This window comes from Besnoitia besnoiti, chromosome III (assembly GCF_002563875.1).
Source record: "Besnoitia besnoiti strain Bb-Ger1 chromosome III, whole genome shotgun sequence".
Classification (NCBI taxonomy): Eukaryota; Apicomplexa; class Conoidasida; order Eucoccidiorida; family Sarcocystidae; genus Besnoitia; species Besnoitia besnoiti.
This window is the reverse complement of record NC_042358.1, coordinates 1443668-1460103: the sequence shown is the minus strand read 5'-3', so window position 1 is coordinate 1460103 and position 16436 is coordinate 1443668. Positions and strand designations below refer to the sequence as shown.

At 61.8% G+C, this 16436-nt stretch overlaps 1 protein-coding gene across 1 annotated transcript; it reads left to right on the top strand.

The window, feature by feature from the left end:
- Positions 1 to 4142: 4142 nt before the first annotated feature.
- Positions 4143 to 15899, top strand: BESB_045160 (uncharacterized protein; the record flags this gene model as incomplete). Its single annotated transcript, XM_029362967.1, has 8 exons — positions 4143 to 5549; positions 6117 to 6253; positions 6788 to 6902; positions 7396 to 7643; positions 8233 to 9472; positions 9886 to 11315; positions 11384 to 15118; positions 15737 to 15899. The coding sequence occupies 8 exons, from the start codon at positions 4143 to 4145 to the stop codon at positions 15897 to 15899; spliced, it is 8475 nt and encodes a 2824-aa protein (XP_029220333.1).
- Positions 15900 to 16436: the final 537 nt, after the last annotated feature.

The following is a 16436-nucleotide window of genomic DNA, read 5'->3' as shown; positions in this document are numbered from 1 at the left end:
GCAGCAGCGGCTGTTCATCAATCGGAGAATGGCGATCAACTTGCTGGCTGACGTTCTATTCCATGTACGGTTCTGCGTATGCATGCGGCCTGCATGGAGAGTCCCGCTACGGCTGACAGCGTCAAGACTCAAGACTATTGAACTCGTGCTCTGATTTGAGGATGGTGTTTTTGTCGCCAGTTTGATAGCAGTGCACAAGTTACTGGGGACCTGTCTGTCGTCATTTCGTTAGTCAGGGTCACTACGTGTGTATCAGCGTTCGTCAAGGCGGATGAAGTGACCGTCGGGCGGCACAGTAAGGGCATGGACGAAGCAATCACTGCACGGACCACAGACTACCATTGGATTTGGATGCTGGCTGTGTGCGCGTAGGAACCGTGGTGCTTAGTGTTTTGCTAGCTCTACAGCTCTCATACGGGTATGTATGATTATTGCAGTTGCGTTGCGAGCCCGTTGTGTGGCATGCTTGGCGTCGCAGGCACTAAGCAGAGGGGTCGCAGCTGACAGTAAGACATCCTCAGAAAGCTTATCCCCACGTAGAACGTCGGAAGGCGTATATGGTAGTGGACCCTTGGCCACACTACATTGAGTAACGCATGCGCATGGTGCGCACAGGAGAGTGCATGCTTGCGCGACTGCTGAAGACTTTCGCTTCGTACGAAGCCGAAGACGGCTGGACAGTATAGCAGTGTCCTGCGCAAAAGACTTGCGTAGTGGACTCAGCGACTTCGGGCAGCTACCGCGGTGAACAGGGTAGCCCGACTGGGTTTTCAGCTGCCGCGTAAGGCGAGTCTAAAGTATGATGCGCACCTTCTGCCATTTTCAGAGCCCTGCTCCAGTGCCAACCCGTCAACAGGAAATTTGTTGACACTCTCCTTGCTCAAGCTAGCAGACCAATTACTTGTCGTCCACCTCGCCATCGAGTTCGAAGCCCTCTCCCACAGCAGGGTTGCATTCGCAGCTGAAGGAACAGTGTGCCTCGCTCGCTTACTTTCCCTGGGGCAGTTGGTGTGCGCGACTGCACTACTCCTTTTGCAAGACGCCTTGAGGAAAGCTAGCGCCTGGCGCGCAGAAAGTGATAGTAAATAGCAGAATCGCGGGCTTCCCTCAGCGGTTGCGACGTGGGGGGAGCGGCGACGTCGACCATCTAATGCCAACCAAGTAGATCGAGCATGCAAGCCCCGAGTGGTATGCAGCAACCGGAGGTGCCATGAACTCTCTTTCACCCGCAGCAAATGTAAGGCGACTGGTCGTGCGCTCTACAACTGGACGAACGTATTGCTTCTATCACCCAGCACACACCATTTCGGTATGCTCACGCAGGGCTGCTTCATATTCCTAGCCGGCGTGCGTGGAAATACGTACGGCAACATTAGAAGCCCCTTTTCTCGACAGTGGGATGCTGCTGATGGATCTGGACTCTCTTCATGAGTCGAATCACACGTCAGGAGTATTGCAACTACACTCGCAAATCATTAGTCGTGCGCCAGGAAGCTCGAACGCATAAAGGCGGTCAGTGGACACGCATTCGGAATGCCTTCAACGGACATGCTCTGATTTTCAATGGGGGACGAATTTGCACAGCTATGAGGCCTGGTCTCTTATCAATGGGTGTGGTCGATATGCCTGTTGTTGTTCATGTGGGAACTGCCTAAGCAGCTCCCACATGCAGTCTCATACGTCTTCATGTTGCTGTATAGTTGAGTGTATAGCTGCGTGCCGACGCAAAGTGTAAGGTCCTGCTCTAGAAAATGGGCACCATTTGTCTACAACCATTGCAGGATCCACCGTCTTTCCAGAGCTCTCTATAATCACATGTGCTTCAGTCATCTCTGCTGTTCCAAGACCGTGACGTCAGCCACTCGGCCTCCCCCTCTCATCCACCACCGTCAGCTATTCCGGGTGCTTACTCCATTTCAGAGGACACACTACGTGATCCGCTAGGCTTTTCACTGCAATTTCAAACTAAAGTGCGCACGTTGTGTTCAGCATTAGGTGCGACTCTTGCCTTGACAAGCGATAGGTACGCCTTGTGTTTAATGTGTTCATCGTGCGTCGATGAGGCGATGTTGGTCATCAGCGTGAACAGTATGCCTCCAGTGTTCGCAGGAATTAGAACCGTTCCCCAGGTACTACCACTGACGCGGAAGTGCCTGGGACTTTTCAGTACGCGTGCGAACACAGACAATGCTGCCAAGTACAGACTGCGAAAAAAGCCTGCGCTAGAAAACGCATATGCAGTGGACGGCTGGTCCGGAATGCGGGGGTCAATTGTCTTCAGAGCCGGAGCGCGGGATGAATGAGGTGATGTACCAGGCATGAGAACCAAGAAGACTCTTTACGTTCGCCAAGTCTCCCAGCTGAGGAGCTGTGTCGTTTCATCTAAGCCACACACGCTTCTGATTGGTATGGGTGCCCCCGCTTCTGGCCCCCCACTCTTGACGGGTCAAACGGCCAGACAGGAGAAAAGACATACGCCGGGAGGCCAGCTCTGCGCGACTCTATGGATTTCCTTGGTCTTTACTGTTTCCACCCGTCCCATTACCCTATGATATATGTGGGCGAACATCTTGCAAACAGGATACAATACCCCAAAAACTCGCATGGCTTGCACCCTTTCTTTCATCGATGCCGTGGCAGCCGTCACGAGCTGGGTGCGGCGTGGGTCGCGCGCCCGGGGTCACGGCATGCACAGCCCTCTTTAACTTGACGACTTTTATTTCGTGTCAGTTCAGGACATCTTACTATGGCTGAGAAATTGCCTTCCTTGACTTTTGAGTGCACAGCCTGCATTTGACTCAACAAAGCTTGTCAAGCTCTCGATGAGAGCTCGTCTTCGAGACATTGCTCGTCCACACACACCCAAGACGGGCAGCTCGACGGGACTGCCACACCACCGCTGGACGGCGGAAACCGTGGACTTTTTAATTTTACCGACAACCTGTCATCTTTCTACCCGCCCTTGGCTTTTCGCTCTTCTTAGGCACGCTCGTTTGCCGTTCCTGCTGTTCAAAATTACAGCAAGCGCTCCCTCGTCGCACCTGCGCTCCCCGAGCACATCCATCAAGTGTGCGTTCGCTTGGAAGGACACGCGTGGCGATTTCTCTGCTGACGCCGTCGATGGGAGGGTCACGTGCGTATTGACGCGAACGCCTCTGTCCACCGAGGACTGAAAAAGTCCCTACCGAGCAAGTGCTTGTGGTAAATGTCGCTCGGGGTCCGCCGCGATACTGCTGCAGGAGGATGCGGCAAAGATACTGGACAGCGGGCGCATGAGAGAGGACATGGCGGTGCAAAGGAGGAGCCTGCCACGAAGTTACGGGATTTTCTTCAGAGGGAATTTTCCGTTCTGAACACACGGTGAATAGAACCAGCGACAGGAGCCACTCTGACGACGCGTTTCAGAGACTGCGACGTGCGCAGTGCAAACGTCGTCACTTCTGGCCAAAGACAGAATGGTACACATACTTTTGCAGCTCCCTTCTCAATCAGGAGCTCCTTTCTGCGGTCCTCTCTGTGACCTGCCCACCAGGGCTCTCCGGCGGCCTCCCTGAGTCACCCCGACGTCGCACTCTGGTGGGGTATAAAAAAGGGGCTGCTGACTCTTTTTATGCGCCGTGACGAGAAATTATCCGCAGAAACAAAATCCGGGGAATCAGATCGGTGTGCCGTCTGAAGTCAAGCAGGTCATGTTTTTGGACCTGGATGCCGTTTTCCGTCCGCTCACTTTCACACCTGATGCGGAAGCCGCAGGGCTGGGTGCTTGGCACAATTTCACTCCGAACTAGACTAAGATTAGAAGCCTCTTTCTGATCTCAGTGGGCTGCGCCATCCGTCTGGCTGCGACAGCCGCCTGGGCCTTCTTTCACTTTGTCTTCCTGTCCGGTATCTGATAGTTTTGCGACTTGGCGCTTTTGACACTGTTCAATCTGACTGCACTCTTCCGCAGCGTCCGCCTCGTCGTGTGCTACTTTGCTCACCCGGGAAGGGGTTTCATGTGGCTTTCCGACGGCGCTTTCACGCAGGCAGCCGCCTTCTCATGTCACAGATTTTTCATGTCTTTGTCGTGCTTCCTCGTGCTTCGTACTTCGAGGTGGACTCCGTTGCGCTTGCCCGTTCATCGAGTGATGTGAGTGTAAACCATGAGGAGCCGCGAGGCGGAGGGCGCGTCCCTGGTATCTCGGCTCGCGCCGACTGCATGCGCGACGGACGCTTCATCGTCTTTCGCTGGCGCATGCCCTGAATCTTCCTCCGCGCCTGCCTCTCTCTGCTTGAGGAGTGCCGATGATGCATCGGCGCTCTCCTACGCACTAGCCGCCTCCCACAGCGCCGCGCTGCAGGCGACGCAGACGGCCAAAGGTGAAGCCCAGGCAGCAGTCGCCACCGCAGCGCTCACAGCGTCTCTAATCAACCGCATGTGCGCCCACCGCGAGTGCCCGTGTTATCAGGCGCCTTCTGCATCGTCTCCCTCTTCGCGCTCGTGTCCTGCGTCCTCTCCCGCAGTGAGCGCTTCTGCAGCCGGCGCGCCCCCCGCGAGAGATGTGCAGACTGCGCACCACGCTTCGCAAGCGAGCGCGTGGCCGGTCCTGCGCCCCCCGAGCGCTGAAGGACAGACGCTGGAGGAGCCGCGAACTCACGAGTGTGTGGCGCAGCTTCTGGCGGAGAAGCAGAGACTGAGAGAGGAACTGGCTAGCCAGGTCCACGAGGAACTCGACGCCGAGAGAAAACGCGTAACGGCCGAGTTGAAGAGGCAGAGACAGCACCTGGTTCACCACGAAGAGGAACTCCGTCTTCTCCATTCGCAGCTCAACTCGGCGCTCAGAGAAGGCACCCTGCCTCCGTCGCCGCGTCCTCTGCTCGCTGGAAAGACTAGGCGAGGCCCCGCGCGCGTTGGAACACTGTCTCCCAGCGCTTTTGGAGCCGCGCCCCCGAGGCGGAAGCTGACGCCCGCTGTGTCTCAGGCGCCGGCCGCTTCGCTTCGGCAGAGCGAAGCGCTCGCCGAAGGAGAGACGAGAAGCGATGTCACCGCAGGCGAAGCCGTTCTGCGGCAAGAAGGCGTGGAGGAGACGAATAGCGAAGAAACGCCCACGCGCAATGCGCGCGAGGAGGGGTGCGCAGCTGGGGCGGCTGAGACGGATGCAACGGAGAGAGAAGACGCGAAGGAAAGCGAGGAAAGGCGGGTGGACTGTCGACAGTCTGATAGGCTCCAGCTCAAATCAGAGGAAGAAGAACGCGCAGGCGAGGCCAGAGACGTTGAGCCCAAAGGCCAGGAGAGGCCAAAAAACGCAGGGGATCCGCCCTCTCTGTCTGCGGAAAACGCTCCTGCACACGAGGCGACTCCGCATCCGGGCTTAGATGGAACCGGCGCTCCGCGGGCACATACACAAGAAGGACACGAGGAGGGCAAGGGCGCTTTCAGCAGGACAGGAGCTGACGGCGCTCTCGGTGGCATGCGCGCCGGGGTCGCCTCCAGCCGAGAAAGACCTGATTCTACTGTCTCTGGCAGTAACACAACGTGGCGACGCACACATTTCAAGCATGCAGACGAGGTGAGCTGAACGCGGATCGTACACGAGAAGCCAAGACAGCAGCGGCGCCGCCTCCGTACCCTTGGGCCAGAGTCCGCATGGACGGAGTCCTGTGGATAAGTCTGGGGGGAGGGGTGTATGCGAGTGCATCTCTTAGTGCCTCTGGAGCGTATCTGCTGACTCCGAGGTCGAGAGGCCTGTTCACAAACGGGTGCGCTTAGACACCCGCTCGCGTGCGGTCAGGTTCTGGACGGGGGCGGATACCCTCTCGGGTTTTTTCGCCTGCAGGTCTGTTAGTTTCGTACAGTTGTAGGTAAAGTATCTGTTAGAGACATAGACTAGCGCTGGAGCTCCAGGCTCCACGCCTGTGAGCTCACCAGCACCACACAGCGCTCGGCAGGGCACTCGACTCCGTCCGCGCCTGCTCGCCGGCGGGCGCGGCAAAAACTGAAGAGAAAGCGCTGCGAGGACAACCGTGAGTATGCGACGGCCTTAGCGGCACGCCGGTGAGAAGAGGCATCCGGCGATGTGAGCCTTGACGCAGACAGCCGATTGTGACTGGCCTCCGGCGTGCGATGTGTGCCACAGGTGCTTCGCCACGGCGTCAGCATCCTCAGTCACTACGTGATGAAGCAGCTGGTTGGATCAGGGACTTGGGGCGACGTGTTCATCGCCGTCGAACGCGCGTCGGGACTCCACCGCGCCGTCAAACGAATCTCCAAGAGGTGAGCGACCCCCGAGACACCGACCGATTATCAGACACGGCTCCTTACTCCGGAGCTGTGAACATACTTGGCGTTATACAGCGCGCAGACCTCTCTCGGTGATTCTAGCTTTCGGTCGGCAGCATCCATGCGCGTCTTCTCTGAACCTCCTGTGCCGTTTACCTCGACGCCCCCCTTTAAAGACGCAGCTGGCGCACCCGCGGCTCACCCGTTGCGTCGCTAAGAACGCGGAAGCGTCACAGTTGCGACAGAGGCACCGGGCCTCGGAGATTCTGCTCGGCGTGGTTTTCCGGCGGTCTCACTCACCTCCTACGAGATGAAGCCGCGCGTCTTCTTGATTGTGTACTACCCTTTTTGCTGACGCCTGTCTGTTGTGTTTGCGCGGAAAGGAGAGTTTGGCAGTGTTGGTTTCCGCGGATTTCATCGTCAGCCTCGTAGGGTCGTCTGTCGCGTCCGCTTGTGCGCCCTGGCTGCCGCCTCGGCCGGTTTCCGTCCCTCAGGTCCTTCTCTGACCTCGTCTGTGTCCTGGCGCAGGTCGGCAAAAGCTGTGGAGCACGCAGAAGACGAGGTGTTGCTGCTGCAGCGCTTGGACCATCCGAACATCATCAAAGTCTACGAGTGCTTTGAGGACTACTCCTACGTCTACATTGTAGGCTCTAGAGATCAGTGAAGTGCGGCTAGCGCGTCTACGCCACGCGAGTTTGACCGCAAATGCGACCCCAAGCCCGTATATGCACCATAGTTTGGGCAGCTTGCGAACTCGCCAAACACATGTGTAGACGTGTGTATTTGTGCCTGTTGCATGCGTGCTCATGCCTGGGGGAACTGCACCCCCTGGACCGTCTCCGGCTGTCCGCGCCCTGTCGGAGTCGATGCATGCCTATGCCGCCCATCATGTTTGGCTGCGTCTCTGCTTCCGCCGACCACCTCACGCCGCCCCGCAACTCCCTCCTCGCTGGTCTCCTGCCTCGTTCCTTCTCTCTTCTCCACTCTTCTCTTTTCTCTCCCTTCTTTTTTGCCTCTCCTGCGAGCGGCGTTGTTGCCAGCTCAGTGGACTTTCCATGAGTCTCGTTACGTGCCTGCGTAGGCCGGACTCACGGGGTTCGTTTCGTGTCTTCGACGCTCTGCCGGCGCGCTTTCAGGTCATGGAACTCTGCCGAGGTGGGGACCTGTATGACGCGATTCTGCAGCGCATGAGTGCGGTGGGGGGCCCCGCGCCCACCTCGTCGCCGTTTGCGTATTCCGCGACCCCCCCGTCGGCTTGGGGAGGCGCGGCGCCGACGCCCAGGCGGCCTCCGCGCGCGCCCTTCGACGAGCTCGGCGCAGCCGTCCTCATGCACCAGATCTTCTCGGCCGTTCACTACTGTCACTGCAAGGAGATTGCTCACCGGTAGGAAACACCAGCCACCTCTTCGACGCTGTCGGACTTGTCTGTGCCTCGCTGCCCATCCGACCCACTCGCCGTGCCCCGCGGCCGCGCGTTCGAGAGGCTCGCAGAGAAGGAGGGCGCGACTCCGGCGCAGGCGTGGGTGGTGCCTGCTTGACTCCTCAGTCCAAGTGAAGCCGGCCCTGTTTTCAGCCTATACCCTTTCACGAACACTAAGGAACGTTGAAGTCAGTGATCCGATGTGTTCACTCAAACCGAATCACTGAGAGCTGCGGGGGATGCTCCGCGCGTGCAGTCCTCCGCAGTTGCGCTTCTGAGGTTCCACCGCGTCTGCGTGCTGTGAGAGACGTGCGAGGGAGACTTGCCAGTTGATAGTGGAAGTTACTTTTCGCGGATGCTTCGCAACGGTGGCGGATGTCTCGTCCTCGCTTTCGTCCAACACTTGCGAACTTCACGCGCGTTGTCTGTGTAGAGGAGGCGCCTCGAAGCGGCTGAAGCCGCCGCAGCCAGAAGCTCGTGGAGGGCTGCGAGGGTAGTTCTCGGGCAAATGACTTGCATGCGATCCTCGCGGCCTGTGTGTCCTTTCGTTTAGCGACATCAAGCCTGAGAACTTCCTGCTGACGCATCCGAATTCTTTCAAACTGAAGTTGATTGACTTTGGCCTCTCCAGGAGTTTCCTCTACGACGCGGACGAGTTGCCGCCGCGGACGCAACGCCGTCGCCGGGATGCGGAACGCCGCGCCCCCTCCGACCGCGGTCGGGAGAGGCACGGGCCTCCGTCCGCCCTCTGCACGCCGTCGCCTTCCGCGGCGGCGGCCTCAAGGCCTGCTGCTGAAGGCACTCGACAGGACGCGCTCGAGACGGGCGAGGGAGACCCTGAAATGGAGTCGCTCTCCAATGCCGCGCGAATCTCGGGGGCACAGAGCGGGGGGACGGAAGAGCGGAGCCTGGAGACGAGGCACGCAGAGACAGCCACGGCAGATAGACGCGAACAAGGAGGGCGCGCAAGCGAGGAAAGCACAGAACGAGGATCTAGCAGAAAGGAGCAAGCACGCGAGATGCAGAAAGAGGCTGAATCGAGGGGGCGCAGCCAGACTGGCGACGACCGCGAAGAGATGCACTCGCCATGGGTCTGCAGATCCGTCGGCGAGGCGCTCCGCTGCCTCCAACTGAACCAGGAGCGCAGAAAGCATCGGATTCCAAGCCTCCGTGAAGCTTCCTCTCTCAACGCACCGCCTCCGCCCGGCTCTGCTTCTTCCTTCTCTGCGCCTTCTTCGTCTCATCTTCCCTCCGGCGCCGCGTCTTCGCACAGCGCGCCTTCGCCGACCTGCGGCTCCGCCTGCGCTTCCGCGCTTCCTCAGTTTTCTCCCGCGCAAAGCAGCGAGGCCGTCGAGAGAGAAGACCGCAGAGGCAAGTCCTGCAGTCGCCATCGACTCGTGCGGCCGCTGCACTCGATCGTGGGCACGCTGCACTTTGCGGCGCCAGAGATTCTCTCGATGTCTGTGCGAGACCTGTCGATGTATTCGCCGCCGCGCTTGCTTCGGGCGCCTTCTCAAGAGGCGGCCGCGGAAGTGCCATGCAGAGAGGGCGGAGACGGCGACGCGGTCGGAGCTGGGGCGGCGGGGGAAGGTGCTGAGCGCGACGCTAGACGAGAAAAGAAATCGACAGAGGGCGCTGATGGGACGCGGCAGGCCGGCGCCAAGCCGCTGGACTGCAAATTTGGATACGACGGAAGATTCGCGGATTCATGGAGCTGTGGCGTCCTGCTCTACCTTCTCCTGAGCGGCGACCTGCCGTTCGATGGGCGATCTGACGCCGACGTGCTTCACCGAGTGAGCATCCACGTCTTAGGGCTTGCCGAGGGAAAACAGGAGGCAAGAGCAAACTGCAACAGGACAATCGAATCAGCGTGCGATGCGTCCATGCACTCGCAATTGTAGCTCTACGTATATAATACACCAGAGAGACTCCTCTCAGCTGCGTCCATCCCTTCAGCTGCGTCCATCCCTTCAGCTGCGTCCATCCATCCCAGAGTCGCGCTCTGTCTCGTCTCAAACTACGCATCCGTGGCGCAGCAGCGCCGTCTCTGTGCGCGCCCCCTACGATGCGTTGTTGGGTTAGCCTTGCGTGTCCTGTCCCCGTGTTTCTTTTTTTGTTTGGTTTTTCGACTCCGCTGGGTTTCTGGTCCTCTGGGCGCGGGGTGTTTGCTCTCATGCGTGCCGCGTGTCGCCTGTCGCGTGCGCAGATGCTTCACTCCTCGCCGTCCTTCGCAGGCAACGTTTGGAAACCCATCTCGTCGGTCGCGAAGGACTTGATCTGCCGCCTGCTCACGGTTCCTCCGACGAGCCGGCTGCTTCCCGGGGAGGCGCTGCGACACCCCTTCTTTCACGTCTTCCTTCCCCACACGATTCCGCTGCCTCTCCACGCGTTCCCTAGCCTGCTGGGGCAGGACCTGCGACGGCCGTCGTTCTTCCTCGAGCCTGCGCCTTCGTGGGCCTCTGCACCCCTCCTCCGCTCGGCGTCCTGGCGAACTCTCGCCTTGCCGCGGGGCGGCGGGCTCCCGTCCCTGGCGCCCGACGAGCGCCCAGGCAGAGACAGGGGCGACTCTGGCGTGCAAGCGGACAAAACGCCAGGCTCGGACTGCTCCTCTGGCTGCGGCGCGTCTGCGGTCGGCTCGCCGTCGCGGACAGCATGCGGCCCTGGGCCTGCAGAGGCCGCGCCAGACGCGGTCGCCAGCGGCCTCGCGCAGCCTCCGCTGCGTGCGGCGTCTGTGTCCTCTGCGTTCCCTGCGTGGCTTCGGCGGTGCCGGTCTGAGACAGACGTACGCGCCTCTTGCGCGGACTGCAGCGCCGCGCGACGCAGCCGCAGAGCGACGTGGATTCGCGCGGCTAGCCGAGGCGCTTATTGCGGCGACTCACGTGGCGCAGCGATCCTCTCCCGAAAAGAGGGCAGCGCCGCCGCCTCCTCGTCGCTCGCGCCCGTTAGCCCGCCGGAAACAGGCGCTGCGGCCTCTTCGCCTCTGGGCCTTGCGGGCGCCTATACCCCTGGAGGGGCTCTGCAGCCCCCGCTGGAGGGGAGTCTCTCTCTCTCTGCGCTCTGCGCCTCAAACTTCTCTTGCTTCCGTGAGGCTCCCCCGCCATCGAATCAAGACGAAGTCCCGGCGCAGGAGAGCAAATCCTCGTCCTTTCCCTCGGCGTCGCCTCTGACCTCGCCTTCCGCCACAGGCGTTCGCGGCGGCGGCGCGTCGAGGCAGGGCGGGGAGGAGAGCCTGAGGGAAGATCGCTCGTTCTTCGGCGACGCAGGAAGGGCGAGGCCAGCCGTGGCTCACCGACCAGGAGACAGCGACGACGCGAGCCTTGGGCTGGACTCTGAGGAAAACGGCGACAAAAAACCCATATCTGCGTCCGTCGCGGCCTTCAACGCACATCGACAGGCGCTTCCGCCCTGCGCGTCAGCAGCGCATCTTCTGGACTCGATCGCTTCAGCGCAAGAGAAAGAAGCAGAAAGAGGCGAGCCCCGCCGCTCTTCGGCAGCCCAAGAGACTCAGAACGGCGGCAAGGCCAGACACGGGAAGACCAAGCGCAAGTCGAAAAAGAGAGCGGAGCTCAACATCAACCCGACGCAAGCTGTAGCTCTCCTTGAGCGCTTGGGGCGGCTTCAGTCTTCGTCCAGGGGGTTGTCTCTCGAGGCGTCCGTCGCCTCCACCGCAGGCACCTTGCCTCTATTTTTCTCGTCGTCCGCAGCCTCATCGGCTTGCGTGTCTCCGCCGCAGGACCGCTCTCAGCCTCCATTCCCTCAGCTGTCGCCTTGCGGGCGCAGCCCCCCCTACCGGGGTCGTCTGCCGCCTCGGCGCCTGCGCTCGCGCTGTCCGCCGCGGAGCGTGTGCAGAGGCGGCCGCGGGGGGTAGCCGGAGGGCGCCACGTGCTTGTGGGCGGCGTGCGCGAGGTCGCGGAAGCCAATCTAGCTCAGCACCAATGGCAACTCGTCCTGGAAGATCTCGCCAACGAGCTGGGCGACGGTGGCGACAGCGTCGCCCTCACGACTGCCTACGTCTGCTGGTGTCGGGGACCCGCGCAGCGGCAGTGGGCGTTGCTTCATCGGCAGCTGCCGAGCGGCGAGAAGCTGTCAGAGGACCATCGCGGGGTGGAGGCTGGACGCAAACGCGAAGAGAAGGCGGCGGCCGGGGGTGAAGCAGCGGCGGCACAGAGAGACAGGGGGGACGGGGAAGTGGGGGAGGCACACAAAGAAGAGGAGGGAAGGAAAGAACTCAAAACACACCGGGAGGAGGAAACCGACGTTGAAACGAAGCGCACGGATGCGGAGGCAGCTAGGAAAGAAGTGGAAAACCGATTTCGCCGATTAAGCGAGAACGCGGCCGACGACGGTGATGAGACGCTGGAAAAGGAGAACGACGGCGACAGCTCCGACAGCAGTTCGGACTCTGGACAAGAGAACGGAGGCGATGCGACAAAGACATCTTCAGACGGCGGCGACGACGGCGAGGAAGAAGCCAGGGATTCTTGCCAGCCGCTGCCGCTGTCCCCCGTCTTCTCCTTTCCCGCTGTCTCCGTGCCGCCTGTGTTTCACCCGACGACCTCCAACGCCTCCTCTGTCTCCGCGTGTTCGACAGCCTCGTCGTGGGGCGGCGAGGAGAGGCTGGCGCCCGCCGGCACCAGCGACGCAAATCCGTCTCCGAGCGCAATAAGGGAGGAAAAAGGCGCCAAGGCGTCTGGGAACAGACGGGCTCGCTTCGACAGCGCCAGCAGCTGCAGCAGCACCTCGAGCGCCACGACAGCCCCCCTGCCGACTGTCACAACTGCTCCATTTCTTCAGCCGACCGCACCGTTTTATCCTCTCGGCGAGATGCAGGCGCCGCCCTCTTTCCTCCCCCACGACGCGCCACCGGCGCTCCAAGACGCCAGCAGCCATCACAACACGGCGCTGGTCTACAGTCCGCGCACGCGCACAGCAGCTGCAATCGCTGCGCAGAAAGCTGCAGGGAAACAAGCCTTCGTCGCGCCGGATGCAATCGGAGGAGGCGCTGCAGGCGTGCGAGGGGAAGGCCTGCGAGACACCCCCCACGGCCGACCTGGAGCCGAACGCGGAGGGGCTGCGCCTGGCCCGCGGGCCGGTGGGGCTCGAAGACCCCTGCTGACAGCCGCGGTCGCCGTGGCGGGGGACTTGGCCACAGGCGCCCAAGGCGCCGGTGAGACCGGCGCGGAGAGCGAAGCTGAGAGGAGAAAGCCAGACGTGACGTTCGTGGAAGGCCCCTGCAGCCCGGCGTACGGAGCCCTGGGCGCCCGCGGGTGCGTGGGACCCCATCCGCCCGCGGCGCGACTTGGAGCCCAAGCCGCGGCGGCGACCCTGATGGCCCTCGGCGGAGGCGTGTATCTGGATCAGAGCAGCTGGCAACCAGCCGACGCCGGGACAGGGTCTTCGCCGACTGCTTCGGGGAGGGGGGGGCGAGAGACGCAGGGGTCTCAACGTGACGCGATGGCTTCCACGGCCACACGCGAAAGCTTACCTGAGCATCCGTTTGCGTCTGTGCTCTCCGCTCGCGGCTTTACTGTCTCCTCTCGGCCCCAAGACTGCGCCACGTGTGGGCCGCTGTCTCCGCGGGCGGGGACCGACGGGGCAGGGGACGCGATCGTCAGGGGCGAAGCCGAGAGGCGGGAGGGAGACCGGAGATGGTCGCTCTGCGAGGCAGAGACGCGACGGATTGATGAAGAGCGCCTCAGGCGACGACAGGAGGAGCGCGAACTGAACTTCCTCCTCTGCTCGCCTATACCCCATATCCACCTTCCGCCCTCGTCGCCTTCGTCTCCCCATCTTGCGTGTGCCGCAACCCGACGCCCTGCGCCGGAGGGCCTTGAAGGCGCAGGTCACGAGTCGCGCGAGCACACACCGCGCGTCCTCGCCTCTGATTTCCTTTCTTCTCGCGCTGCCCATTCCAACGCCTCTTTCCCCGCACTGGGCCCCTCCTCCGCTGTCGCGCGCGCCTCGTGTTCGCCAGCCCGGCTTCCGCCACTTGCGTCGTCTTCGCGCCTTTCTGCATCGGCTGCTGTGCTCTCCCCATCGTCCGCGAGCTCCCCCCAGTGCGGCCAAATCTGCTTCCTGACTCCATACGACGTGCGGCTTTTCCCATTCTGCCCCCTCGCGCCGATTCTGCTGGAGCGCTGGCTGACCTACGCGCGAAAAACTGTGCTGCAGAAGAAGTTCTCCTCCACGGTGATTCAAATCGCGCGGGGCGAGTTCGCCAACGTCTACAATGCGCTTCATCTCTCCGCCTCCTCTTCGCTCTCCTCGCGCCCAGTGGCTCTCGCCCTTGCGGCCTCCGGCGTGCGCCTCGGCGCCCGCAGGGCTCCACCCGCTCCGCACAGCTCCCTGGCTGGCGGAGCGCAAGGCGCCGGACCCGCGAGCCCGTCAGGGGTTGCCGGCGCCCTCGCTGGCGCGTCGGAGGCGGCGGCCGCAGAGTCGCTTCGCCCCCAGACGGCAGGCAGGGAAGCAGGAGGGAGAGTCCCCATCAAGTCGCGAGCCAGCCCCGGCGCGTCGGTATGCTCTGCCGAAGAGATCGAGAGGAGCGACTGCGCACTGGAGCAGCTGCAGAGACTCGAGGGCCTCTTCATGCTTCTCGACCGCGACGGCGACGGCCAGCTGACGCCTGAAGAGCTCTTCCAGGGCCTGCGCCATCTGGCCCTTCTGCTGCGTCTCAAGTGGAGGATAGACGGGGCGCGCAAGCGCGAGGCGACAAATTTTACGAAGCTCCGCGACAAACGCCTGGAAGAAGAGGCGCGCGATGTTCGCGCGGCCGAGGCGGTGATTCGGCGCCAGCGGGAGTTCCTCGTAGTCTGCCGCAGCGCGCCGCCGGGCGGCGCCCAGGCTCCACACAAGACGCGCGTCTCGATTCTGGGCGCGAGCCAGGAATGCGAAGGGCAGAGTCGCGCCGCGCCGCAGCTTCGACACAACAACTCGAGGCAGCGAGGGCCTCGGTGTTTGCGGAAAACCGAGGAATCAGAAGAGAGGGCAGGCCCTTCTTCCACTTCGTCCTTGCCGCGATGCCCCACGACGCAAGCCGCGGGCGGCGGTAGCAGCGGCAGTGGAGGCGCGGCGGGCCGAGACGCTGACGGAGACGCTGAAGGCCTCGGCGGCTCGGGAGGCGTGCAGAAGGCGCACGCGAGGGAGGGCGAAGAACAGGACAGAGTCTGTGGACCGAGGCCCTCACAGAAGAGAAACTCTGAGCAGCCCGACAGCTCGGCAGAGGGCCTCGAAGGCCTCGTGGACGCCTCGCCGCTGCAGCTGCGGAGGCGACAGCGACGCCGCCTTCTCCTGGCGGTGTGGCGCGACGAAGGAGACGCGAAGGCCTTCGTGGAGGCGTGCATACGGGACTGCGACACGAACGACGACGGCGTGCTGGATCTCTCCGAGTTTCTCACCGCCTCTGCAGATGAACGGATCTTCGCCCGGCAGGACGTGCTCAAGTGAGAGCCTCGCAGCCCTCGGAGTTGTTGGAGGCACGACCCCACACCCTACGGGCCGCCGAGTCCTCCACAGACGCAAGAGAGGATTCTGGGATGCGGTGTTACTGCAGCACACTCACGCACGGCCGTTTCGCCTGCTTTCTGCCAGGATGCTTCGTTATGACGGGTGGGGCATCCCCGCTTCTAACAGAGACAGGAGCGGATTCGCCCGCGAAGGAAGTGACCTTCGTCCGCCGGGGAGAGAGAGCGAGACTCCGAACGAGTCTGTCGCGCGCCGCTGCGCATCGCAGCAGTGTGATGCCTTGCCTCTGGTCGGCGTCCCATCGGGCTCGTCTCTGACTTCAGTATTTGGCTTGGCACGACACTCCTGTGCGCACCTTTGGCTCCGTCTGAGCGAATTTTTCAATTCGCATCTTCATGCTTCGTTGCGTCTTGCCGGCTTCGCCCCCTGCGATCCGTCAAGTTCCTTGTATCTAGTTAGCTCACTGCGTACTTAGGATCAGACCAAAAGAGTTCACTAATGGTACTAGAAACTGCTCGGCTGTTTCTGGCTGTTTTTTCTCGCCTTCGGTTGACTCTAGCTTTTCCGCGTTTTCTTCCTTGAGTGTCTCTTCGTAGAGCGGCCTTCCACAAACTGGATCGCAACGGCGACGGCCGCCTGAGTGTGAGCGAGGTTCAGCAAGCGCTGGGATGGAGTGAGACCGAAGACGCCTCTTCGCCGCACTGCCCTCCTGAGTGTAAGGCCCACGATGAGGAAGGCGAGCCGACCAGCCTCGGCTAGAACTCGAGAAGCATAGGGTGATGTCGCACGCTCTCTTTTGAGCGGCGACAAGCAGTGAAGCACACAAACGTGGGCTTCCCGTAGCTCTCTGTCTGCAGCTCCAGAGTTTCAGCTACTCCGCGAGGACCGCCCTCCACTGGCTGTGCTCGTATGCGCAGTGGTATGGGTCGCATCTCGCCCGGTGTCTGCTGCGTCTCTCTGTGTCTGTCTTTCTCGCTGAAGCATACGGATTTGTTGGCCTGCTTGCCTCGCGGGGCGGGTCGGCAGGCGCGGCTGAGTGGTTTTCGCGAGCAGCCGCGCAGGCGTGTACTCTAAGCGAGGGCGGACGTCCGGGCAGCCAGCGTGTCTCTTTCTCTGTCTTCTTTCTGCGAAGGCGCCGAGCAGGTCGCCGAGCTGCTCCGCGCGGGCGACGTCGATGGAGACGGCGAGTTTTCCTTCGAGGTGAGGACGCGAAGGGAAGAGGACCGCGCTGCGCAGAGGACGAGAGAGGGGGCACGGAAGAGAGACCGAGGAAAGCAAGGGGAAACACAGGGAGCC